The sequence below is a fragment of the Diorhabda sublineata genome, chromosome 5 (genome assembly GCF_026230105.1).
Source record: "Diorhabda sublineata isolate icDioSubl1.1 chromosome 5, icDioSubl1.1, whole genome shotgun sequence".
Lineage (NCBI taxonomy): Eukaryota > Metazoa > Arthropoda > Insecta > Coleoptera > Chrysomelidae > Diorhabda > Diorhabda sublineata.
Genome location: NC_079478.1, coordinates 16,461,797 through 16,488,843, shown reverse-complemented (window position 1 = coordinate 16,488,843; position 27,047 = coordinate 16,461,797). Strand labels below are relative to the sequence as shown.

The 27,047-nt window shown below is 33.3% G+C and overlaps 3 protein-coding genes across 6 annotated transcripts in view; all 3 read right to left on the bottom strand.

The window, feature by feature from the left end:
• Positions 1-27,047, bottom strand: part of LOC130444099 (probable small nuclear ribonucleoprotein Sm D1) — a 169,745-nt gene that overhangs the window by 21,986 nt on the left and 120,712 nt on the right. The gene's annotated exons all lie outside the window — the stretch shown is intronic.
• LOC130444096 (neurocalcin homolog) overlaps positions 1-27,047 on the bottom strand; it is a 226,092-nt gene that overhangs the window by 81,494 nt on the left and 117,551 nt on the right. The gene's annotated exons all lie outside the window — the stretch shown is intronic.
• LOC130444097 (neuronal calcium sensor 2) overlaps positions 1-27,047 on the bottom strand; it is a 159,879-nt gene that overhangs the window by 15,307 nt on the left and 117,525 nt on the right. For all 4 annotated transcript variants that reach the window (XM_056779091.1, XM_056779090.1, XM_056779092.1 and 1 more), the window contains one exon: positions 26,510-26,653. In XM_056779091.1, coding sequence (XP_056635069.1) covers positions 26,510-26,653 — 144 coding nt within the window. The remainder of the gene's footprint in view (positions 1-26,509; positions 26,654-27,047) is intronic.

Genomic DNA, 27,047 nt, shown 5'->3' with positions numbered 1-27,047 from the left:
GATGTGCTTTGAAAGCTGGTTTTTCATTTTTTTAAACTATATGTTTCACTTCTTAGTTTCATATGCTATGAAAGCGTCTTTTTTGGTTGGTTTTCTTATAACTATATGTATTTTCCATTTTTTGATTGGAATTATTGTTAAAAATAAAATTTTTCTCTAAGTTCTAGACATTAGTATTGTAAATCTCCAACAGAGGGTACACGGATGCAAAAATCTTCTCGAACAACATATTAAATTTAATGTGTTAAATTCTAAAGTATAGTAGTACCGTAGGTAGTACAATAAATCTTCAACAGAGAGCAAAAAGTTGTAAAGTTTGTTTAGTTGTATAGAGAAAATTTGCAGTGATAATTTCTAAAAAAAATTACTGAAAAAACAAATTTTAGCGTTAACGGGATTTGAACTCATGACCGACGAATCCGGAGGTTAACGTCTTAGCTCGCCCGCTAACGAACGCAATTAAAGTAGTGGGATATACTAACAGTAATAAGCTAGAAGAAAAGTTACAAACAAGCTTCGGAACAAACCCAACATACAGATAAAGCTAATATAAGCGTGATAAAAATCATCCGCATACGAGTATGAGTAGGAGCGTAAGAATCGTAGCTATACAAGGATAGGAATGTTTGTCATGTAACAAGATGTTGATTTTCCTAAAAAAAACAATCTGACCTAAATTCATTATATGTAATGTTTTATCAGTTTCAAGTTATCAATAATATATGAGTTTACCCCAAAAAGTCTGGATTTTCCGATGCAGCACCGATTCCACGCCAGCGCGGGGGTGAGCACAAAAGTTTATGAAGTGACCTTTATTTGTTAAAGGATAATAAATTCAATTTATAAACTTTTACGCATGCATTGGCGCCCTCGTTCGCGTCAACATAAATTCAACAGATTATGAATTGAGATTTATAAACACAAACGCCCGAGTTCGCGTACGCTTAGCTAACATGAACTCGAACGTAACGTCAACGAGAGCGTCAGCGCATATAACATATAACATGCGTTATATGTCAAAGAGTATAATAATATGAATTAATTTTTGGGTATTTGAGTTAAATGAAGGCAATATACCATTTTGATACAACTTTATTGTTTGTAACAAAATAGTTGAATTAAACTTTAGTCCCTTCGGCATTAACATTTTCTCTACCAAAAGCCTTACTGTTTATAATCCCGGAAGGTGGCAAATATCCGTTGTTTCTAGAGTGTTAATCTTGTTTAATTGGTTGCTAATTCCAAATGCTCTTTTAGAAATAGAAGGACGTGCTTAAAATTTTTCAAATCAATGAAAGCTGTTTAACTACGGATGTAACTTAATTACGTTAATTGGCGGCTTTGTGAACGTTGAAGATTAAAAGAGATTCTGTTGTAATTTACAGAATTACAAAACTGAAATGTACTTTTAAAGTTTGTATAACAAAACAATGTAGAGAATTGATTTCGCCCAAAAATATCACCCTTTCCATTCAGGTAAACGGATAGACTACATAGGTTTAGAATAGACAATTAGTTAGGTAATGCAATATTTTTGATCACCACTAATCATATTATTTCCTTGAAGTATAAAGACACTCAAAAGTTCAGTTTATTTCTTGTAATAGTTTGATAGAAACAATTTTTCATTGTGAAAAACTTCTTAAACATAGGTGGACCAGAAGGATGGTCAATAGAAGAGGTTAGGTACTAAAAATCATAATGAAAAGCATAAAGTGAAATTAAAAGATATTAGAAGGACTTATGAAGATATATAGAAATGTTTACATCATTTTACATACACTAGAGCATGACCAAGCTTCTTTCCAAGCGGGTGACGAGTTTTCTAATAATGGAATGAAGATAATTACCAATTGATTATTATGAAAGCTATTTCAAGCTGTTTAAACAAAATAGAAAATATTTTTTTAGATCTAAATCAAACTGCAGTCACCTGAATGGACTGGATTCTAAAAAAGCCGTTCGAAGCAACCAAGTACATTATTAACTGGCAAGAATATAGTCTTTACAGTCTTCACAGCCAAATTATAAGACGCACTGTATTTTTTTATAGTTTTATGTTTCTTAAGAATGTTTATGACGTGATTCTATATTTTAACTATAATATTATTGATATTTATTGAATATATTTGTTACAGACTACCTATTTGTATTTATTTTCAACATATGGCAACACGGTGTTGACAAAGTGATACATGAATGTAAACGAGTACAATCCTGTATCGGAATCGCGTCAGGTACGGACGTATTTCTGTGGCTTTATGGACTGTGATTGTTTGTTTGAACGTGTTGTACTACTCAGTTATTATACTCTATTTGGAAAGTGCGTAGAGTAATAAATGCTTATCATAAATGGAAAACCTTGAAATCTTTAGTACGGTATTTTACAACCAAAATTTGGGATATTTTAATATGCAAATGATAAATAAGTAACTGGACAGAGATATATTTTCTCCAAAATTGACCCAAATAAAATTTAGGCGGTTACCTAGATAATCCGAATCTGTATTTTAATACTTTAACACAAACCTCTGAATCTCCACAAAAGTAAGAAGACCCTTACCATCATAGCCATTGCAATGGGTTTTTCGTCAATTAGTCAATGCCAATTAGTATACAGAGCGCGGCTATTGTGGGACAAATTCATTATTTTGCTATAAATTCACTTGTAATAAAAATCTTGAAGCATGATTTAAATGGAAAGAAAATTTGAATTTTATCTGTTATATTTTGGACTACATGAACCTGATGAATTATAACTGAAAGATACTGTAAATCCAGTCCTGTGTGTACTATCAAAACAAAGTTTTGGAACAAGTTAGAAACTCCATAAGGATTAATATTCGTGGTTAGGTCGTTATCGTTTCAAGTGGTTTAACGAACATTTTAACCATTTCAAGTCAAGAAGAGTTCGAAAGTTCACGGCAAGTCAGAAACATCCAAAATTTAATTAAACCGACCGCATAATAATTTTAATCTCCTTTTTATATATTTAGTTAAAAGCTTTCAATTATTATTTATTATCACAATCAAATCATGCAAGTGTAGATTTTAGTGTTCAAAATATGATAATAAAGCACAATATGTACAGTTAATTGTGCACTTCTATTTGTTACTGCATGCTTAGGTAAAAAATGTCAAGAGACAATTGTATTGATTCCTTGACGAGAAATCATACCAAAATCGGTGAAATCCGCAAATTTCATGGGTTTTTAAAGCTATATTCACCATATAGCGCTAATGTACCCGCTATTATATCACGTCTTGACGATAGTGTTTGAATATTTTATTGACGAAGAAAAGATGTGTATAGAGGAAGTGAGTGTTTTCCTTTTACCTCCAGAAAAAGGAGAAATTCGTTGATACAGTTACTGCAAATTAAATAAAGAAGGGGTATAGGAATCCTATTGCATGAAAAAGGAGCCAAGAAAAAGTTTTAAGGTATGTCCAAAATTATTTTTACTCGTATTGACTTTTTCATCTCATTATGAGAGTTTTACTAGGTTACTAGTATCTGAAATCCTAATGTAGGGCTGAAAATAAAGAATGTACTGGTGGAAGATTTTATTCTCATGACATTTTTCATCGTTTCTCAATGATTTTTACGTTTCTTGTTACAGATACTGCCTTATAGAGAACCCGAAGAAACCTCAATTCGGGCATTCATCCAAAGCTCACTAAAGCAGCTCTCTAAAGATGAGTAATATGAACTAGTTTCAGATAAGGTTTTCGTTCAAACTGAGAATATGATGAATGGAATAGATACTGTCGATGATCCTATAACTCATGAAAGTATTTCAACTGAAAGTGGAAGAGTTTTTTAAGCATGGAAGAAACTATAACGGCCATGACTAAAGGAAGATAAGTAGTCAGTTAATAGTAGTTAGTGCAAGAAGCAGACTTTTACAGAAATGAGGAACCAGAAAGTCTGTAGTGAAAAATAAAAGGGATATAATCTGGAAGTTTACGAGGTAAGAGATAACGAATTCTTGGAGAATAAAAACATCATGTGCAAACCTCAGGAAAACGATTAGGCCACTCGAATATGAGGTTTTGCTTTATAACTTTACTCAATCTGAAATAAATTTTAGTTATATGAAACATTGTAAATGATTTTTTCTTCCCTAAAACCCAGCTATTTAACGTCAACGTCCAAACGAAACCTACTAATGTTTTGAAACATTAACAACAAGATATTTTGAATCCTATCTCAATTTCCCTAGGTGTGGCAGAAAATTGGCTCTTCTGAAATATTTTCTCTTATGGAAATGAAAGGTTTTGCAACAAGACGACACAATTTTAAATTGAATTTACTTTTATTGTTATGATTCTAGATAATGATAATATATATCACTTTTACCCAATAGGACCTCGTTGTTGAGATGAGGTATTCTTGGGGATCAACCCTTATATAAGGAGCAGTCAGCAATTTTGCACTTTACTCCTAATCCTCGTACTTAATTCTGTCTTGGTGACGTGGAATAAATACCTCACGAGATGTTATTATAAACATGCAAAACATTAATTATCTTCAGAACAGGAAGGACAATTTATAAACTTGTGCTGACGCCTTCGTTCGCGTTCGTATAAACACGCTCGAGTTCAAATACCGCTGAGTTCGCGCTAGGAGATGGCCATATTTTCGAGGCTTGCGTTCCAGTGTCTAGCCAATGAAAACAGGATTATATTTTCTTATATCTTCTTTGTTTTGTAGCACTATTTATTGAGTGCACTTCGAATTGTCAATGTCGTAATTTTACCAAAGCAAACAGGCTTAAAGTACCAGTAAACGCTGCTACCTGTGCTAATACCAAGTTTCCTTTTTAACAACTACATTTTTAAGAAATAGTAGAAATATAACTAGGGTGGAAATAGCGTTAACAAAAATAAGAAATGCTGATACTTTCTTTTTCTACCACGCAAATGAAATGTCAAAAAAATGATCAAAACTTTATAAATATTTTCCAAAGCGAGTTTTTCAAAATAATTAGTGATCTACTGAAAATGGAATAACTTATCTTTTGAAGTTATCTGTAAGTTCGGGTCGCTTTCGACTAGTACAATCAACTCCTTGAATATCAATTCCGTTATGCCTTTTCGTTTCTCAAGACTAGAAAGCACTATAATGGAATTTCGGCGTTATGTAACATTTCAGGGATCTCTTAATCATTGATCTTTAATTTATTTCCATTACGGTTCAGAGAATATTCTGATTGAAATTGACCTAACGTGAAATCCTATTAACAATTTCATTTTCATTATCATTCATGGAGTGATCTCTTCAAAAAAGACTTCAAAAAAATAATTATCAATTATACGAGTCAACAAAATTTTTTTGCGCACAGGTTTTACTTAATATAATCTGATTATATAAGCAAATATATAAAAAGAGATGTAATTAGAATTAAAAATTTTTTTCTGTTTAAGAACTTACAGTAATTTGACAATGTTTGATTTTTGCGCCCAATCAATGTCCGTTTTCGCGCGCTATTGGTGTATAAAGAGAATAAGAGGTCGTATGAGGAGTGCTTCTTGCATAGGTCGTTGTGTACCTCAGTTGGTGTTTAAATATTACAGAGAACTAACTTCTTTCATATCATTTTTCACTGTATCAATCTATGCAAAATGGCTACAAGTAGTTATAAACGAGATGATTTTTGTTAAACTTGCGGTCAATTGATAAAAGTGAGAGAGAAAAAGTTTGATTTAAGCACAAATTCAAAGATTTCCGAGCTTACTTCAATCTACCAGTTGAAAATTAAGACAAAAAATGGGCTCCAAAGGTATCATGTAACTCTTGCAGATACAATCTTGACAGTAAGTTTATTTTTTATTTATTTTTATCTTATAATAACATAAACTAGTTTTACGTTATGTTACGTTTTATTGTTTTATTGGCACCAAGGTGAGAAAAGAGCAATGAAGTTTGCAGTGCCGAGAATTTGGAGGAAACCCAGTAATCATTACATTGATTTTTATTTTTGTATTGACAATCTACTCAGAGGTAGAACTTCAAAGAATACAACTTATACTGACCTACCATCCACATCTGCTCCAATACCACATACAGAAGAAAATCCTGCACCTGCTTCGCCATTGTTGGAAAAGCAACTACTCTCTCAAGGCAATTCGCAATCTGTATCCGTACATTCTGAATTCGCTTTTGAATCTGAACCAAAAATACCACATCTAATCAACTACCAAGATCTCAATGACTTAATAAGAGACTTAAATCTTCCAAAAAGTAAAGCCGAGTTAGTAGAATCGCGATTAAAATAATGGAATTTAATTAAATTTTATCCCGTCAAAAAAATGTCATGAAGATTTTTTTTGTTTCTTCAGTAAGGAGATGTTTTTGTTTCTGACATGACATGAAAGGTCTATTTAAAGAAATCAGTATTCCATGTCATACATCTAAATAGAGTCTTTTTATTTACAGTTCTACTGAAAGTTTGAAAGCTGTTTTACTACATAATGGGAACAAATTTCCATCGATTCCATTAGCAAATTCCGTACATCTCAAAGAAAATTACGACAGTAGTAAAATGCTGCAATTAAATATATGGAATGCAAGTGGGAAGTTATTGTTGATTTCAAGATGGTGTATTTGACAGGAATGCAAGGTGGTTATATTAAACACTCCTTTTATTTATGCCTGTGAGATAGTAGAAATGATATCGCTCACTACCGACAAAAACATTGGCCTGCACGTACTGAGCACGAAGTAGGAAAATACTAGATTAAACTGGAAGCAATTGTCGATCTCAAAACTATATTAATGCCACCATTGCATATTAAATTGGGTCTTATTAAACAATAATTTGTAAAAGCTCTTAATCATGAGTTTAAAGCTTTCAAATAATTGAAAAGTTTTTCCAAATCTCTCAGAGGCGAAAATTAAAGCTGGATTCTTTGTTGGCCCTCAAATAAAAAAAATTATGAACTGTAATATTTTTGTAGACTAACTGTGCAATAAAGAAAAAAGCCTGAATCAGTTTTAAGGCAGTAGTTCATGATTTTCTTAGAAACCATAGAGCTGAAAAGTACGAAGAGCTGATCACTGATATGATCACGAGTTTTTCTATTATGGGATGTCTCTAAAAATGCATATGTTAAATTTTCATCTAGATAAATTTAAGCATAATATGGGGAACTTATTCGGAAGAACAAGTGGAAATTGAGACACATTACCAAGGCCAGTATACTGAAAGCATGATGTTAATAAGAGAAATTTCCACCGAACATGACAGAAAAAATTCATTTTTAAATTTCTTAACTCCATTATAAAACTGTTGATTTTTTATATGTTTTAATAAATTTCTTTGTGGATTTTCTATGCACTTTCATTGATTTTATACTGATAAAACAAATTCAGAAGTATTTTTTGTTCTAATTCTTATTTCTAGGTATAAAAGCAATAAAAATAAATAACATATAGTCGGTGACCAATAACCCGATGTAATCTGTCATATACCAATGTATACTCAACATTGAGTTCATGGAGTCAAAGTTACCGTACATCGTAAATATTCCAGAAGACACCTAATTCATTTAAAAATATATTTATTTTATTTTAAATAAACGTACGAAAATGTCTCTAAAAGAATATAACAACTTTCCGACGACCACTAGAAAATATGACATACTCCATACAGTTTCCCATTATCGAAAATTTTAAATTGCAAATTATTTAACACGGAAACGAACGAACGGCATACGCGAGTGAAATAAAAAATTTGAGAAATCTGATTAGGGCCCGACGGCTGTGTTTTTATTCTGCACACAGGTTGATGATTACCCAAGCGAACATTTCCATGGCATAATTATTTTTTCCGCAGAGCTAATTCGAGAGAGTTATAGAATTTTCAGTTGAAACATAATAATTTATATATTGAATAATAAAATATAATAATAGCACTAAAATTTGGAAAGTTACAAAAGGATGGATTTCTGCGATAAAAATGACGATAACGACGAGAAGAACCTAACTGCCACTGAAATTGTAGAAAGAGCCACACAAATCAGTGGATATTTATTGCCAGCTATCTCAAGGAAACGATATGAACCTGCATATAGATAATTGGACATCGACTTCTTCTTCTACTGCCTTGCACCTACAGTGCGTTGGCGATTATCTTATGGTCAGACATCTATTTATAGCGGCATAACACAGCTCATCGGTGTTATTTATGCCTGTCCAGTGTTTTATATTGCGTAGCCATGACATTTTCGGCCTATACCTCTCTTTCTTTCGATCTTTCCTTGTATGATTAAATGGGATATTGTATATCTTTCTCCTCTAAGAACGTGACCCAAGTATCCAACCTTTCGCACCTTGATCAAGTTACATAACTCTCTCTCAGTCCCCGCTCTTCTTAGTACATCCTCGTTCCTCACTCTGTCTGTCCATGGAATACGCATCATTCTTCGAACGGTCCAAATTTCGAAGGCTTCTAGTTTATTGATGGACGATATCTTTAATGACCATGTTTCCATGCCGCCCAGTAAAAATGAAAACATATAATATTTGACCATTCTATACCGAAGGTCAAAGAAGAGATTATGGTTACACAACATCGGTTTAAATTTAATGAATGCCTGTCTTGCGTGTTCAATGCAGTATTTAATTTCCTGCTGAGGGTCCCATTTATCCCTAGATATTTAAACGTCTTCACTTGCTCGATAGGCGTCTTATCTATATGCAGTTGAGCACTTAAAATTGCATTTCTACTTATTACCATGCACTTGGTTTTTATTGCATATTTTTAAGCCATATGATTTCCCAATATTATTTATTTTATCCAGTAATAATTACATCTCGAGTACGTTGTCTGTGAGTATTGCCGTATCGTTCGAATAGCGAATATTATTCAGCGGGTATCCATTAATTTTAACGCCATAATTAGAGCCCTCAAGAGCCTCAGCAAAGACATTCTCTACATAAAGGTTGAACAGCATAGGAGACAAAATACACCTCTGGCGTACCCCTCTTAAAACTTTGAAGTCTTCTGTGTTGATTGTCTGATTCAGTCTAACCCATGCTTTCTGGTTCCAGTAGAGGTTTTGAATAATTCTTGTATCCTTGCTGTTGATGTTGGCACTCTGCAGCCTATTTATCATAGTGTTGTCATGCTTGACGGTATCAAACGGACTAGCAAATTAAAAACAAATGGAATCCTTTCCTAAGAATGTGAGCTCTTTACCAAATGCAAATATAGTACCTTGTAGACCATATATATTACGCCCCATGAATCACTAGTAGCAAAACAGGGTGTTAACATTTGTACTGCTCTATTTGTTAATAAACATGACGTGCAACTTTACTTCTTTTAACTAAAATTCATATTTTGAGCCCGCCTTTATTTTTGGAATTTGTTGATGTACACGGAAAGTTGATCTTCACAATGTTGAACCAGAATATAAAAGACGTGAACTCAGCATTAATCGTCGATGTTCATTTTACTAAAACAAAATTTTTTATTATCAACAATTTTATATAATTTCTTAAAGATTCTATCTATAAAAAGAAAATGTACAAAGCAATTTGTAGGCATCAATAAAATTGGTAATTGATAATTATCAAAAACATAGAAATCTCAAAACATATTACAGAAGCTGTAGGATACTCTCATGTATCTTCCTCAAGCCAACTGCTGCCATTATGGGAAAAATAATTGTCAGTCTGATATCAACTGAGGAACATGAAATGGTCAACAACTGACTGCAGGCACTAATTATATTCAAAATATTAGTAACTTTACCATGAACATGATTAAAATAATATTTTTGAAATTTGTGGATGTACGCGGAAAGGTGAACTTTACAATGTTGAACTTGGTGATATCAAAGACGTGAACTCAGCATTAATCGTTGATGTTCCTTTTTTCCTAAAACTAAAAACCTCCACAATTTGTTATTATTAACAATTTTTATATGATTTCTTAAACGCATGAAATTCCAAGTTTTATATCAACTGAGAAACATAAAATGGTCAAAAACCGACTGCAGGCACTAATTATATTCAAAATAGTAGTAAGTAACTTTACAATAAACATAATTTAAGAAATAAATTACAACTACGTTTTTCTGTGATTGTCTCACTAAGGCCTCGTGGTTCAATTCTACAAATTCGTGTAGAGTCTTACATTTTCATCACTTAATATACAATATACCATTGTTAAACATTACAAGAAACAACTATTGTACACGACTGTGAGGACAATTATATTTCAGTGGTCTGGACCGAAATTGTGTATACAGTGTGTATAATTAATATTATAAGAAGAAAAGTACTTAGGATAAGACGTTATTAGCAGAGTCCAGAGTAATAAAATCCCAGCAAATGGTTTCAATCCCTCCTGACGTTACTACATGTCTTGATGAATATTTAGGTAACTTTGACACATCATAAAGTTTCTAGGTTCTCTGTGTTTTGTCGATCTTGAAACACAGTTTTACTGCTTAGGGACTGTCCATAAATTACGTAACGCCTTGACAGACAGACATACTAAGAACAACTTGTTACGGTAGTGTTACGGATAGACAGAGGGGATTTTTTTTAAAAATGTAACGTAACATTTTTTAAATTTGACTTGAACGATCCTAAAATCCTAAAAATTACCGAATTGAGACAATTCGGCGTAACCATTGCCATGCCGTATTGACATTAAACCAGAACATCCAGGATTCACTAGCATGCCTCATGACAATTTTTACCCAAGCGTGCAAAAATATTTGTTGGGAAGAACTTGCAGCTCGTGTGGCTTGTATTTCGCTACAAAAAAAATTTCAAAATTCATAAGCAAAGCATACATAGCTCATCTGTGTCTTTATCAGAAAGAGTCAAACCATTTCAATTTAATGCAAGACGAGTCAAAGAAATATTACAACAAGCCGAGAGGGTGGATACGTTGATATAGAAAATCTGAAAATAATCAATTATTATGAACTGAGAAACTAAGAAACTAAGAAAAATTCTGTTCCAGAAATTCATAATCTTTGAGAATTGTCGGAACATCCTTTTATCGAGGATACGAAATGATTTTTATAATTGTACTGATTAATCTAAAATGAGTGTATAACTTAAGATACGCCCAAAATTTATTTTTAATAAGACAAAAAATGTATCAGAACAAATATATTTTCAACAGTCTAATATAATATGATATTAGATAATTTAGCTTGCAATATTTGAATGAAATAAACATTTATAAGCAAAGCATCGTTTTTGAATATCCTTTATGGTCTATATCGTTTTCTTTTTCGAGAGGTTGTCACGTTATCCTAGACCGACAGACATTGTTACGGTAGCGTTACAGACAGTCAGACAGGCCATGAAATTTTGAAATTTCAGCGTTACGTAATTTATGAACAGTTCCTTAGTACAATGTACTGGCCACAATTGGCACGTAATTCCTTATTACCTTTTATTTCCAAGTCTCTCCTTTTTAAGTCATCAAATATTTATTTATAAACAGAGCCTCTGGAGTACTGTAAAACGATATTTTTATTTAATTATACCTAATTAAAGTAAATTTCAGAGATTTTGTTAAATCTCAACAATCTGGAATATAAATAATGGAATAACTGTAAGGCAACTAGTCATGTTCAGGAATAATAATTAACACGTTGATAGTAGAAATTAAAATGACTTTTTCGCGTGCACATAATTGTATTTTTTTAGTACTAGAGCGGCCGCGCTGTCGCATTTTATTTTATAAACACACCTTTAATGATAATTCGATATTAGTCAAAATTGTTGGTTTGCATGAAACTAATAAATATTTCTCAAGTTCTTTGTTGTAATAGTCGTGCGAATGCAAATCTTGATAAAGGAAAATTCTACTGTATTTTTTATGCATATGCTCATAATTATTGCTGTTAAAAAGATGCAGCTTGCTTATTTAAAATCGAGTAGAGCCTTGCAATTGGACAGGTCTGAGGTAAATTAGGGGGGTTACTTTTTTTGGAACAAAAGGTATGTTATTTTGATGTAGTCAACTTTAAAGTGTCCTTGAGAGAACGTGATGCTGATATACCTTCCAAAATATAGAATATTCCGCCTTACTCAACCCATGTAGCATGTTGCTTTTTCTTTATATTCTACATTATTAGGGTGTTTCGTTTGCTTTTCAAATTGGCGAGTGTGAACTTTGTTTATGCTCCACAACAATAACTCTTGTATCCACCGTAGTTGACAGTATCTTGGTATTTACTAATTGGGGTATATATAGGACACTCTCGTCTTTTTGGGTATTTTTGACCATTTCTTGTTAATGCCCGCGATATGTAATCGTCTTAAAATATTCACGCGCAAATTTTGTTACGAAAATCCCGATTCAGTTCCTCGACCAGTCTTTTTGCTCTTCTCGGGTAAATATAAATAAATAGAAAGTTCAGATATGGTATCCCTTCTTCACATTCGACTATGGCACGGTAAATACTTCTGCTTTAAATATTATGGTTTTGAGAAATGCAAACTGTCAGGTTTAGGGATCAGTCTAGCCTAAGGTCAAAAAGATAAAGAATTCCTTATTTATAAAGCCATTTTGATATTGTATTATTACAACCTATAAACTCCTAAATTTTTTTTCAAAACTATTGTGTGATCGTTGCTTGTTGATTCTAATAAGAAGCCGAGAAACACAATATTTCATTGTGTATGTACAGTAATTAAATGTCTTCGAAATTTCTCGCTAAGTATATAATTTACTCTTTTTGTAGTATTTATAATATGTATGGAATATTTTATCTTAATAGAGTGAATACTTGAAAAAGTAACATTTATTAATTGGTAATGCAGGTGTGTGAATCCTATGCTGTAGTAAAAATGATTGAATGAATAAGTGCTGATTCCATTAATAACACTGGTCGACAAAAATTTTTTTTTATAGTAACACAAGAATGAATAGCATATTGTGAAAAAATGGACATATATACAATCATGAAAATATGAAAAAAAATTATTGTAACAAGAAAGGTTTTTCTGTTACATTTATAGAACCATGTTCATTGGTAAAATATTTTCACTACAATAACAAATGCCTTCCATGTTCCAAGTTCCTGTCTTGTGAGCTTTTTTGCAAAAGTAATAGTCGTCAAAATTGTTAGTAGGTTGCCGCCATACCATTGGAATTGCAAATTGCATTCATCCAGTGCACCAATGAAACGCTACAACTAACACAGCACGCGTGGGGGTCCACTGTTTGTCTTGGTCTCCAATTAAAGTAGTAAAATATTTCAATTAGGCTTTTTTCACATTTTCGGAAAATGGTCTGGCTTGCGATATCACCATAAATTCTCCACAAATATAGCAAAATTCGTCAGGAGAAGTTTTGCAACTGCGGCACGTTTGACTCGACATTTTCGTCTTTATATTCACTTTTTGCACTATGAACAGAGAACCACTTAATATGAAACTCAACAGAATATTAATTTTTAATGTTATTTTCATGTTTATTATTCTGAATAAAACAGTTTAGGTAATTTTTTCGGCCATAAAATTTACCGATATTATCCCTTCTTCCCTTTATAAAATTACCTACCTGCTAATGTAAACAGGGATAATTAAGCTATTGAAAAGTGATACGTGTTAGGGGTTAATACTTTTTTTTCTTTTATTGGACAGGTATTTCCATTTTAAAAATAGGTCTCGTCTGTGTTCCGAAAATATTTTCCGCCAGTGTAATTGGAAGATGGAAAATGTTGCCTATAAACTCATATAGCTGACAAAATAATATGCACGGAAGAAACCAAATAACATTGAATTTAAAACAGATTCTAGTGATAAATTACTGGTCTTATTAATCGATTCAATAAAAATCATCTTCACTAATCTTATTAGGTATATCTGGAGTTCTGGACATATTCGAGTTCAATGGAAGTGTTTGAGTTTTCAGCATCCCTACAGAGAAGCTGCGAACACACGTCAAGAGCACAGAGAAAACTATGGCTACAACACACAACTGTGTTCAAGGTGGGGGAGGTGGTAGTGGTTTGGTTTTATTCTCTTTTTGTTATACCAACCGGACAATTGCAGACCAGTGAATACAAACAATAACCTATCACCACGAAAATTACCCTTTGGTATGCTTTGTAGGTAACGAGACAGTGTAAAATTCAGGACTTATATTTTATTGTTCTCTTCGAAATAGGTAAGAGATCGACAATAAATCAATTTCTTTTTGAACTTGAAAGTGACTATAAAACAGAAGTAAATACAATAATTAATTAACGAAATAAGAAAAATATTTGAAAAAAAAAATGAAACCGTCAATAAGCATGTTACTTGCTATTCTAAGGTTGCGCAAATTTTGACAGTTTATGACGTCAACTCGTTCGAAAAAATTAATCAGAATTAAATTCCGAAATACTGTCGCCGTGATTTTCCTTGGTGACAGACATTTCTTTGGTTTTTTTAGGGAACTTATGGACCCCCTCCACCTTACGATTCGATCGCCGTGTATAGAAATATCAAAGCAGCGGTAAGTTCGTCAATCGCAGTATTCGGGTGTTCTTTATGTTCTTCCCAAACAATCCAAATCAGACTGCACCCATAATTGCAAGATTTTCAATTGCATTTTAAATTTGATTATCTAAAAAACGGACACCGTAAAGGAATTATTGATACCGACCGAAATGCTGCGCACGCAGACACAAAATATAAGTGATTATCGCTTAAGCATTGCGTGCCTTATTTTCTTAATAACCCTCGTAATAACAACTAGGTTCATTATCGAAAGTATTTATTGATTCACATTGTCTTTTAAATGGTCTTCAATACTTGTATTTAAACTTTGTGACCGTACTATCAATTACTTTCACAATAATTTATTTTAGAAAACCGTCAATTTAAACTTGGAAATTATGCGGTGTTGTTAGTTACACGTAATAAATGACATCAACTTGTCTTTATAGAGTGAATGCAACGCGTTAATTAATGAAGTTTATTTGCGATTTGGTTGTAACGGTTTATTAGATTAATGACACCTTCACGTAATCAAAATTTGTTATTTTTTATTATTTTTTTTAATAAGCAGTCCCGTGGTATACACGTATTCTATAAATATTGGGACAAACTTTGAGAATGTCGCAAAAGATGTTTATTGGTTCCAAATTCCAAATCCAGATTTTGTTGGATATTCGCAGCACCACTGACGATTCTTGCAACAATATCAATTTTCGAATCCACAAGAGTTTAGAATGCTGCATTTTTCGGTGTACCCAAAGAAAATAACCGAAACCAGTACATCACAATTAATCAGTAACCAAACACTTGATTGAAATGTTCTATGTGGGTATCTTTGCCGATACATTTTTACTTTGCCATTTCTCACTTTATTTCTACTCATAAATCTGCTTTTTTCATGCTACTGTGAATAAAGAAACCCATCGTCAGATGAAGAAGGGTCGGATTACAGGCAAATCTAAATCATTTCCATGTCCATCTGCACATCTTGTACATTAAGAAAAGCGAGATTGCACAGTTAGAGGAATGAGAATGAAGTAATCAATAAAGAACTCCGGTCAATGATTCCATAAATGATAATTGAGGGTGCTAGACTAGTGTTTGCATATCATCTAATGTACGAGTACATACATTAAATCAGTTGTACTAAAGACCTCTGTTAAGTTAACGGTGTGACTAAGATTGTATTGTAAGGAAATCGAATGGTATTGTTTACTTTCAGGGAAGATTATAAGCATGAGTATCATGGACAGAACACCAAACCAACGTATCCGTAGTACAAGAATTTGGTCCACGTACAAGGCGGAAAACCAGAATAAATCGCATGTATCTGCAGTACCTCGGACATATAGCTAGAAGAACAGGAACAATGAAACGGTTAATCATAGAAGGGAAAGTAGAAGGCAAACGCCCAAGAGGCAGATATCCTACTAAGTGGGTAGACCAAACAAAATTCTTAATAAATATGAGACTGCATCATGACGAAAAGATTGAACAGGATAGGCAAGCATGGAAACAACTGTTGAATCAAATATAAATGGTGTCACTTCATCTTTTGGAAAATAGAAGGAGGATTATCCTTACTATGTCGATATGTTGCGGCCATCCAATGATGTAAGAAATGTAGTCATGAATGTTAACGTTTTTGAAAAATCGGATAGTGCCTAGCTACAGCGTAAGCGATTAGTTAAAGAAATATAGCACCCATTCTAAAAGTAATTGGAAATAATAGTATGCGTAAAAAAATAAAATGAATGTCAAGTTATTTTATAACAAGTTTGCTAAGAGTTAGACTATTTATTTCTAGATTAATCGGCAAAGATTTACAAATTTGTGATTCAGAAAATAAACGTGAACGTTGCGAGTTTGGTTGATGGTATGAGGGTAAATCTTTTTCATGTTTTATTTCGCAGCATATGAACGTTTATCCAGTTAAAATAGACAAAAATAATTCATAAGCCAAAATTCGCATAGAGCTGAAAATTGGCAGCGACGTTGAATATATAATAACGAGGAAATATTGAAAAATTCTTAGTCTACTATAGAACCAAACAAAATTTCAATGTCAAAATATTATGTTACTCAACATATCCTCCTCTTAATTGGATACATGTATTAAAGCGAACCTGCAACGTCTCTAGACCTTTAAAAAAATGTTTCTTCTTGCTCTGCAAACCAGAGCTCCATAGCTTTTATTATCTCATCGATGCAAGAAAATTTAAGACCTTTTAAACTTTTTTTCAGTTGAGGAAAGAGATAATAGTCGGACGGAGCCAAATTTGGTGAATAAGGGGTGTTCTAGTAATTCAAACCCTAAATCACGAATTGTTTGCATGGCAACATGAGATTTGTGTGCAGTGGCGTTGTCCTGTAAAAACAAAACACTTTTGGATGGCTTTCCGCGTCTTTTGTCTTCAATTTTTTCCCGTGAGTGGTCAGGAATGTCGAATAGTAATCTCCTGTTATTGTTCTACCCTTATCCAAAAAATCAATCATGATTACTCCATGGCAATCCCAAAAAACTGAAGCAAGAACTTATTCAGCTGATTTTTGGACACTAAACTTCCTAGGTCTTGTAGAACAAGAGTGTCGCCATTCCATCAATTTTTTGCTTTTTTTCTGGATCGTAGAAATGAGCCCAAGTCTTATCCATAGTAACAATTCGGTTTAAGAAGTCTACATCGTCTACATTCAAACATTTGGGGATCCATTTTGAAGCAATTTTTCTCATGTCCAATTTAAATACTGATATTTTACCTTTTTGAAAATTGCCGATATTGTATCGCAACCAGTCATTGCATGTAAAAATTAAATATGAGCTGGACATTTCAGATATGCAGTGAGACTTTGTGATAAATATATTGTTGATTGTAATTGAGCATTCCCAGGTTTCAGAATTTTATCATTTGGATTCCGTACAGTCAAACATATCAACAAATCAACATCCTCGTCAACAACGACAGATGTATTTTAACTTTTCCAGTGTTCTATTGCTGTATCAATTATAACATCAGCATCGTTATCAGCTTTTTTTATTGGAATACTAGCAGCTGTATATTCTACACATAACATTAAAAAGACGCAAGACTTATTAAGGGGATTTGCAAGAAATTTTTATTTGTTTGTTGGAACTTTCATAGATCGATCAAAAACCAATAGTTTCTTAGTTTCATTTATATTGAACGTCCGATGACACCTACATGCGGCATTTTAGTGCATATTATGTAAAATATGAATTTTCTAATTATTAAAACCGCGATATCTCACGAATGGTGAGTCGTAAGAGAAAAAGTGACTGGACCATTTTTGTAGAGAATTGTATGACCTACAACTTTTGTCAAACATATTTTCACGATAATTCTTCTCGTTTTCGAGAAAAACGAAAAAAAAAACTTAATTTTGTACTAATGACCTTGAATACATTTTTTTGCAAAAGTAGGATCGATGGGGATTTTTTACATTTGACTGTCAAAATAGACAAATGTTTATTTTGACTGGTCTAGTAGAATTTTCTGTAGGACGAGGAATAAAAGCAGTTTAAGGGATGTGGTTTTCACTCATATCTCCGCGCCATATACAGGGTGCGGCAGCATAACTTCCTTTTTTAAAAAGTTCGCCATTTAGTCGGTAGATGTCGTAACGGAGTGCTAGTGGTCTCGTTCGAGAGGGGGGACTATAAAGTTTTGTCCCGGCACAGTTCAGTCGCCATCATGCGTTGGAACAGTGAGGAGCGTGCGTTTGCCGTTGAGGTTTACTTTTCGAGCGGATGTTCTGTGATCGCAACCCAGCGCGCCTTTCGGAATCGCTTTAATTTAGCCCCCTTGGCCCCTGTCCCGGACCGGAAATCAATTGTTACGTGGGTCACTACGTTCAGACAAACTGCAAGTGTGACAAGACGAAGAACTGGAGTCCCTCAGCCCATTAGATCACCGGAGAACATTGAGTTAGTTAGAACTTCAGTGTTGCGATCACCACGGCGTTCTGCGCGCAAACATGCGTCTGCCCTTGGACTTTCCGATCGTTCTGTGAGGAGAATACTTCATGATGATCTTCATTTTCATCCATACAAGATGGCAATTGTGCAGGAACTTTCTGAACGTGACTTCAATTCTCGGAGGAACGCGTGTGAGGTTTTTCTGGAAGTCGTTCCTGAGGACGCTATTGTTTTTTTTAGTGATGAAGCCCATTTTCATTTGTGTGGATCCGTAAACAAACAAAACATGCGCTACTGGGCTGATACCAATCCTCGACAATTGCATCAACGGCCTTTGCATTCACCTAAAGTCACAGTGTGGTGTGCAATTTACTCACGTGGAATTATTGGTCCCTGGTTCTTTGAGGAAAATGAAGTCACAGTGACAGTGAATTCGCACCGGTATGTAAACATGTTACAGGAATTTTTTTTCCCACGGCTAGATGAGTTGGACTTAGGGGACACTTGGTTCCAACAAGACGGAGCAACGGCACACACTTCAAGAACATCGATGGCTGTTTTGAGGGAACACTTCCCAGAGCGCCTTATCTCAATTAGGGGCGATTTGGAGTGGCCAGCCCGCTCTCCCGATTTGACCCCTTGTGATTATTTCCTATGGGGTTTTTTGAAATCCCGTGTGTATGTGAACCGTCCAAGGACCCTACAAGATTTGAAGACGAACATCCAGGAAGAAATTGCCAACATAACGCCTGCTATGCTGGCAAGAGTCATGACAAACGCCAGAAATCGGTTTACTCAGTGTATGGAGAATGGGGGACGTCACCTAACTGATTTGATCTTCAAAACTCAGTAAAACAAAACTTTATGTATGTGCCTGTATTATAAAAAACGAATAAAAATTTTCTGATTCATACAATAAGTTTTATTAACTTTTGAAAAAAGGAAGTTATGCTGCCGCACCCTGTATAAATAAACTTAGCTCTTATCGCCGCTTCGCTATACGATAAATCTGGGAAAATAATATAAATATGCTATATGTTCAAGGATTGAATTGATGGTTCCATCCCGTTCAGTTCGAAAAATCCTAGAATATTTTTCGGGTAGAACAATCTTTTGAATAGAAATCTATCAATGATATTTACATTTTATTATCAACTACACTTATATGCTTCTTTGATTTCTTGATTCAAGTTGTTACTCTATTCATATTATTACGTACCCGTTGTACTGTTAAATTGGTCGTTAATTCAACGTTAATTAATTATTCATGTACTCCGTTTACATAAATTAAACAAAACTAATTTATAGCACCATTCCAAGTTTCGTAGACATAAATTCTAACTCGTTATTTGTCCATGTTAGTTTGTCTCTGGGTCAGTTTTATTAGTTTGAATAAACATCACCAACAACTTTAATACATATTTACCATTCGCAACGAATTTACCATGAAATCCTCAAATATCACCGAGGATTCTATTCACAACAACATAAACGTATCGCGAAGAATTTTAACGGGTGAAGTACTCAAAGTTATGCTACTAGAGTAACCTGTATCTAATGTACCAAATCGTGCATCTTCTTCGAAAGCAGCAATTAATATCAAAAATTATCAAACTATAAGTTCAATATTTTGATGGCTAAATACTTGGTAAAAAACTATCTTGTCTAATCGAATGACTTACTTCGGCTGCGTCTCCACTACCAATTTGTAAGTTCGACTATAATATACAGTTTTCCGTCCTTAGGAATATTTCTCAATGATACCACCAAAATCCATTAACAAAAAGTAACTTAAGAGCAGTACCAACTTTCCCATAAGGTAACTTCTTGATAGTTCTTTGCGAGCAACCGAAGTTACATAGTTTTACACATTTTTATTTGATTTTGAGGTCATGGTCATTTCACGTTCTCAGCTGACTCAATTTCGTGTCTAGGTATCTCATACGTTGATACGTTGTTCAAGCTCCATGTTTCACGACAGACGCGGCTATAGTAGCAGAGAGAGAAGCCACAACGGATTTAAACTTGTCACTGGTTATGACAGCGCATGAGAGTAAGAAAGATGCGAGATGAATATCTTGACTAATTTATTTATCATGTGCAAAATCAAAATTTGGAAGAAGTCTTGACAACTTTGAGTAGTTTTAAATGAACATTTGAATAGTAGAAACTTCTTACCAATTTCGAACAAAAGAACAAAAGCAATTACGAATTGATGATTCTAAGCACTGTTTGAGGCTGTTCAGAAAAAATAATTTGGATATGTAAGTATTAAAGGAACCTGGATACACTATTACACACCTGAATCAAAACAGCAGTGTACTGTTTCTGACGAAACCCGTCCGAAACTAGCAAGATACAACAAAATGGCTGACAGGGTTATAGCCTCTATATTAGTGGTCGGTAACCTTTTTTGGCTGCGGGTCAAAATCAACCAAAATGCGAGTATTAAGGATACGTTTGGGCCATAGATATTTTCGTATACGAACAGCATTTTAGTAAATAATAAAATATAATTTATTAGGAAAATAATTACAAACATAGTTAAATAACTTTTATAAACTGTCTCTTCGATATCAATGGCTCACCTGATGTTGAATTTTTGACGTAACTTTAGTCAACTCTGGATTATAGTTAGTCATTTTAAGTCGAACACAAACATCTGAATTTTCAATAGTTAACCAGCTCTTGTTTTTACTTAGAATAAATTTCAATTGTGAAAATATTTATAAGTGAACCCGAATGTTGAACTTTTAGAATCAATCATTTCTAAACTAAAATTGTCAATGCTTAGATATTCAAAATACTGCAAATTTATAATATTTTCTATCATTTCATCGGGCTTTATTATAAATGTAAACATTCCTCCATGTTTCTTAAGACTTTGAAACTGACTTTCCTATTCACTGATAATGACCGAAATGTAACTATCGTTCCTTCCTTTTAACAAGGAAAAAAAATGAAATTTATTAGGTTTTATGTCAGTTTCAAATAATATCAATTTTGAAGTAAAACTCTTCCATTCCTCAAACATTTTCAAAATTGTGCTGTTACTTCCTTGGAGTCGTATGTTGAAATCATTAAAATGATTCATTATGTCTGTTACGAACAAAAAAGTCTTAAAAACCATTGTTTATCCCATACACATCCCAAAAAATCGACGCCATGATCTTTCCTGCAAATGAAACGGTCTTTGCCTTCTCTGTAGCCAGTTCTCCTTTTTCAGTCTATTGGTTTGATTTTTCTTTTGTTTCGGGAGTGAAGTGATGGACCCACGTTTCATCCATGGTTATGAAAAAGCGCAAAAATTCGGCTTTATTTCTGGAGTCGTCACCTCATTTGGCCACCACTGCCTGCTCTACCACCAAATATTTTACTGTTGATAACGAAGGAGCAGTCTCACTCAGAGTAGAATCTAGTTCAGCTCTTATATTGGTTGGGCTGAGGCCTTTCAAATAAAAGTATCAAATGAACATGACCAATTTTTCCATGTTTACAAATTCACTGAAAATATTCACTATTGTTGGCTGACAAACAAATACTAAACAACGTGGCTTCTTTAAACTTTAAACTTCTTTAAACCATTTTTAGATCAGGCCACGTACTTCTGGGACCATCCTGCTATTTCCAGAAGAGTTGACCAGTGACCTTACTGTTGAAAGAGAAAATGAAGGAATTTACAAACTTTTCACTGGCTGTTGACGAGAGTACCGATACTGTTGATATAGCTTAACTTGCTGTTTTTACACGAGGCATTAACAGTAACTTTGAAATAACTCAAGAACTACTAAAGTGCGTTCCATTGACAGGTACTACAACAGTAAATGATATTAATTCTGCGAATGAGCATTTGATAGCAGAATTTGAACTCGACTGGAATATACGAAGCAATACAACTACGGATGGCGCTCCTGTCATGGCTGGCAAACAGAAAACATCAGGAATTTTGTGGGATTTCACTATATAATTCATCAGGAATCATTGGCATCCAAACATATAAAAACGGACCTTGCCATGCAATCTTTAATTAAAATTGTAAATTTTATAAGGAGCAGAGGACGAAATCATCGATAGTTCAGGCAATTTTTACAAGATTTGGACGATCTTTGTTGGCTCAGTCGAGGAGTTGTTTGAGAAAGATTTTTTGACAATGACTGGTGGATTGATTGTACCTTTTGATAGATATGAATAAACACTTGACTAATCTGAATACAAAGTTACAGGGTAAAAAACTGATTGTCACTCAAATGTATTCATATATTCAAGCCTTTGAAATAAAGTAGAGACTATGGGAAAATCAAGTAGAAAATCAATCTTTGGACCATTTCCCTCATTTAAAATCATTTGGCACAGTGAACCAAACAGATTCAACAATCGTTTTGAAGACTTTTACAAAATTAATGAAATGGAATTCCCAATTTGACACAATCCATTGAAGCTTCACAGGCACTAGTTCATTTGCAAATGGAGTTGATAGATCTTCAAACGAACAGTATTTTGAAAGGAAAATTTAATGAAATTAACGCTCTTACATTTTATACACATTATTTCAAGAGTTTGGATAATTACCCGGTATTAAAAAAGCTTGGAGCACGCATTTTCTGCATGTTTGGTAGCTCCTATTTATGTGAGCAGATGTTTTCCGTCATGAAAATAAATAAGAACAAACATCGCACAAGACATCTCCAATCAATTCTTAAAATATGATACCTGACATCAATGAGCTTGTCATAAACAAGCGAAGTCAGGTATCTGTATCCTCGAGCTCAACATGATTACCTACCATCTTTTATAACTTTGATATAATTTTTAACAACCGTATAGTATATACTTGTATAATTTAATAAATAAAATGTTATAATTCAGATAATTTCTATTATTTTCAATCTGGCCCACTTACGAAATCAAAATTTAATACATGGCCTTCAGCAAAATTGAGTTTGACACCTCTATACTAGACTGAGGAAATGTTTTTTATTGGCAAAAGTAGGGAGAAATTAATTATTTATCAATATCATTAATATTGTCGGTCGAGGATTCTGGTTCGTATTGCTATTATACATAACTTTTTCATTCTTTTTTGCCTTCTATTAATCGTTCTATTTCTTCTTGAATAGAATTTTCCTTTGTTACTTCCAATCTCCTTTATCTAGTCTATCCTCTATCTGCTTACATCACACATTTCTTGTCTAAATTTTAGAAATGTGTTTATATCAATGATTACTGGTTTTTATTTTGTTATTTGACTTATCTGTTCATTAATATAAAAACACAAAATTCGAAAAACATGAGTTTTGTTATTTTATATATTCAGTAACGTTATTACTTCTTTCTGATCGAATATCAAACTTTGCTGGGTTTAGTTTTTCTTTTAAAAACTTTGTGCGACTGAAGTAATCGAAATGATTATGAGTACGAACATCATTTTATCCAGAATGTATTTTAATTGTCGTGTGTAAGTGTCAATCACGCACAAATACCTAGAATAATTAACGCTGTTAATCTGTAATCGGTTCCCATTTCCTAATTCACTTTATCTGTTTATAACTCTCGTTAATATACTTCGTGTTAGTTATGATACGGAATTGCGCGGAATGCTACTTAAATAGAAACAAACTTAAAAATTATATCAAAGGAAAAAGAAAAATTGATGGAAAGTAATGATACAAAATTACAGAAATAATCATTTCCTTTGTTACTTCCATTTTTAAATGTCGAAATAATACTTTCAAGCTATTTGAATTAGCTACGTCATTTAGTTCATTCATGTTTGTCACTTGTAAAAAATATATTAATTCTCTTACAAAGTTTTACCCAAACGGCAACGAACACAATTTGATTTTTACAATAGCTCTTACTTCGAACGAAATTTGTTTGGATTAAACGAAAAAGGACTGAAAAGACGGAAATGTATTGTATGTCAATCGCTCCCCCTTGGCTTTAGAAACTTTGCCGCAAATTATTTAGACCCATGGTAAAAGGAAGAATAAAGAAATGAGAAATGTCAAACTCGCTCTATTTCCGGCTGTATAATAACAGCGAAATGTTATAGAATTTTTACGCGTATCTGGGTCTTAACATTTTAACTACAAAGGGATTACATATTTTCAATACATATCTTTACTTTCCTTTACTTCATTGTGAACACGCAATTTTAAGCATTTAAACACATGAAATCCCTCGCAAACCTAAAACGCTTACTTGAAATGTATTCTTTGTTAATAATATTCTTCTTTATTTTAAAAAGCCTCACTTCTGTCATAAGAATTATTCCTACGCCAAAATAAATATTTTGGTATATATGGAGAAAAGGAAAGAAATAACAGTGGAGTGATGTTGATAAATAGTGATAATAGTAACTAATATATTTTATCAACATAAGGATTCACAGCATCTAATCATAAGTTAAGGGAGAAGGAAGCTGCTGAAAATTTCAAAGAATGTATCAAAAAAGAAATGGAAATGATGCGCAAGTTCAGATAAAAGTGTATAATGGAAGATATGTGGAGTAAACTTGAGATATACGATATATTGAAAAATTTCAATGTCAAAATAACCTGCAACATCTCTAGGCCTTTAAAAAAATGTTTCTTCTTGCTCTGCAAACCAGAGCTCCACAGCTTTTATTATCTCCTCGTTACAAGAAAATTTACGACGTTTTAACTTTTTTTCAATTGAGGACAGAGATGATAGTCGGACGGAGCCAAATCTGGTGAATAAGGGGGGTATTCTAGTAATTCAAACCCTAAATCACGAATTTTTGGCGTGCGTAGCAACATGAGATTTGTGTGCAGGGACGTTGTCCTGCAAAAACAAAACAACTTTGGATAGCTTTCCGCGTCTTTTCTCTTAAATTTTTTTCCTGTAGAGTGGTCAGTAATGTCGAATAGAAATCTCCAGTTACTGTTCTGCCCTTATCCAAAAAATCAATCATGATTACTCCATGGCGACCCATAGCAGATTTTTGGACACGAAACTTCTTGGTCTTGGAGAACCAGAGTGTCACCATTCCATCGATTGTTGCTTTTTTTCTGGATCGTAGAAATGTATCCAAGTCTCATCCATAATAACATTTCGGTTTAAGAGATCTACATCGTTTTCAAATCTAACGCGATGCTTCTACCCTTGCACGCTTTTGGTCAACATTTGGGTATCCATTTTGCAGCAATTTTTCTCATGTCCAAATTGACGTGAACAATATGATGAAACTGGCCTTCCCAATCGCTCATCATCTTCAATGGAAAATTTATCTCTTTTGCAACTTGCAGTCCAATTTTTCACGGTCGCTTACGAAGAACATTGATCACCAAGGGTATTGAGCATATCTTCGTAAATCTGCTTACCTCTTAACCCTTTTAAATACAAGTATTTGATGATGGCTCGATACGCCAATATCGGTGGACATCTTTTTTCTTTTAATTTATTGTGTAACTCTGGTTTACTTTTTTGACGTCAAACTTTACACTGACACTTCTAATAAGTTATTGTTCGTTGCTATAGTAACGCAATATTTTGTTTATGCATGGAACTGGTCTAGGCTAACTAGGTATCAATACATCCTCGTAATACTAAGGACATGAGAGTGTGGGGCATTAGCAGAATTGGTGGCAATAACATAGTAACGAGATGGTGGAACAAAGATTTACTAAAATAAACCTAAAGACTAAAGGAACAAAAATAAAGATAATATCAACGAAATAAGATGGCAGCACTAAGAAACTTGAAATTCAAAGAAAGAATTTTGAGGATTGAGGAGATGGTAACCGTAGGGAAAAAGGAACATAGAATTATTGTGAAGTGAAGAAAAATGATAACCAAACCGAAGGTTTCACGACAAAGATTAAAAAAAGTGAAAATAAAAGTGAAACAGATACAAGTAGGATACAGAAATATAGAAATAGTTGTAATTTATGAATGTGTTTTTGCTGACGATTTAGTATTGTTCCCTAAAAATAAAGATTAATTGAGGCATAATTTATTAACTTGGAAACAGATTAATTTTCAATATTTAAACTTGGTAAGAACCAAAGTTAAGTTCAATTAACTAATATAATTGAAAAATATCAAGATTTGTATTCGACATAATTTAGCCTAACGTGTGATCTTACCTTAAAATCTATATATCCATTTTTATCCATGTCGAAAGTTCTGAAAACGTGGTCGCAGAATTCTTCTGCGTTACCTGATGGGAAGAACATCTTATACATGTCTACGAATTTGGCTGGTGTAAGGCGGCCATTAGGACAGTCTTGCTGTAACAAAAAAATATATATCGTTCTATGTGACCGAACACTTTACTTCCTTTAAGAATTTTATAAAAAATTTATAGAAATTGCATATTGTTATTTCCTTGAATTGATGAAGATATTGCGTAATTTTTCCATGGCAGACTTGGTACCTACTGACTTTATTTTGTTTCTCAACCTAACAATTTTACTTGGAGAATAGTTATTGCCATTTAAAGAGGGTGTGATAGCACATCTTCATGCTTATTTTGCAGATATGAAAACTTACATTTTTAAGGGTTGAAACATTTATGTATTCATTTGAAAGTTCACAAGGTCAGGGAATGAAGCTAATTCTATTTATTTATTATAATTACTTGATAATTGACAACAATATGTAATGACGCCGAATTGTGTTCAG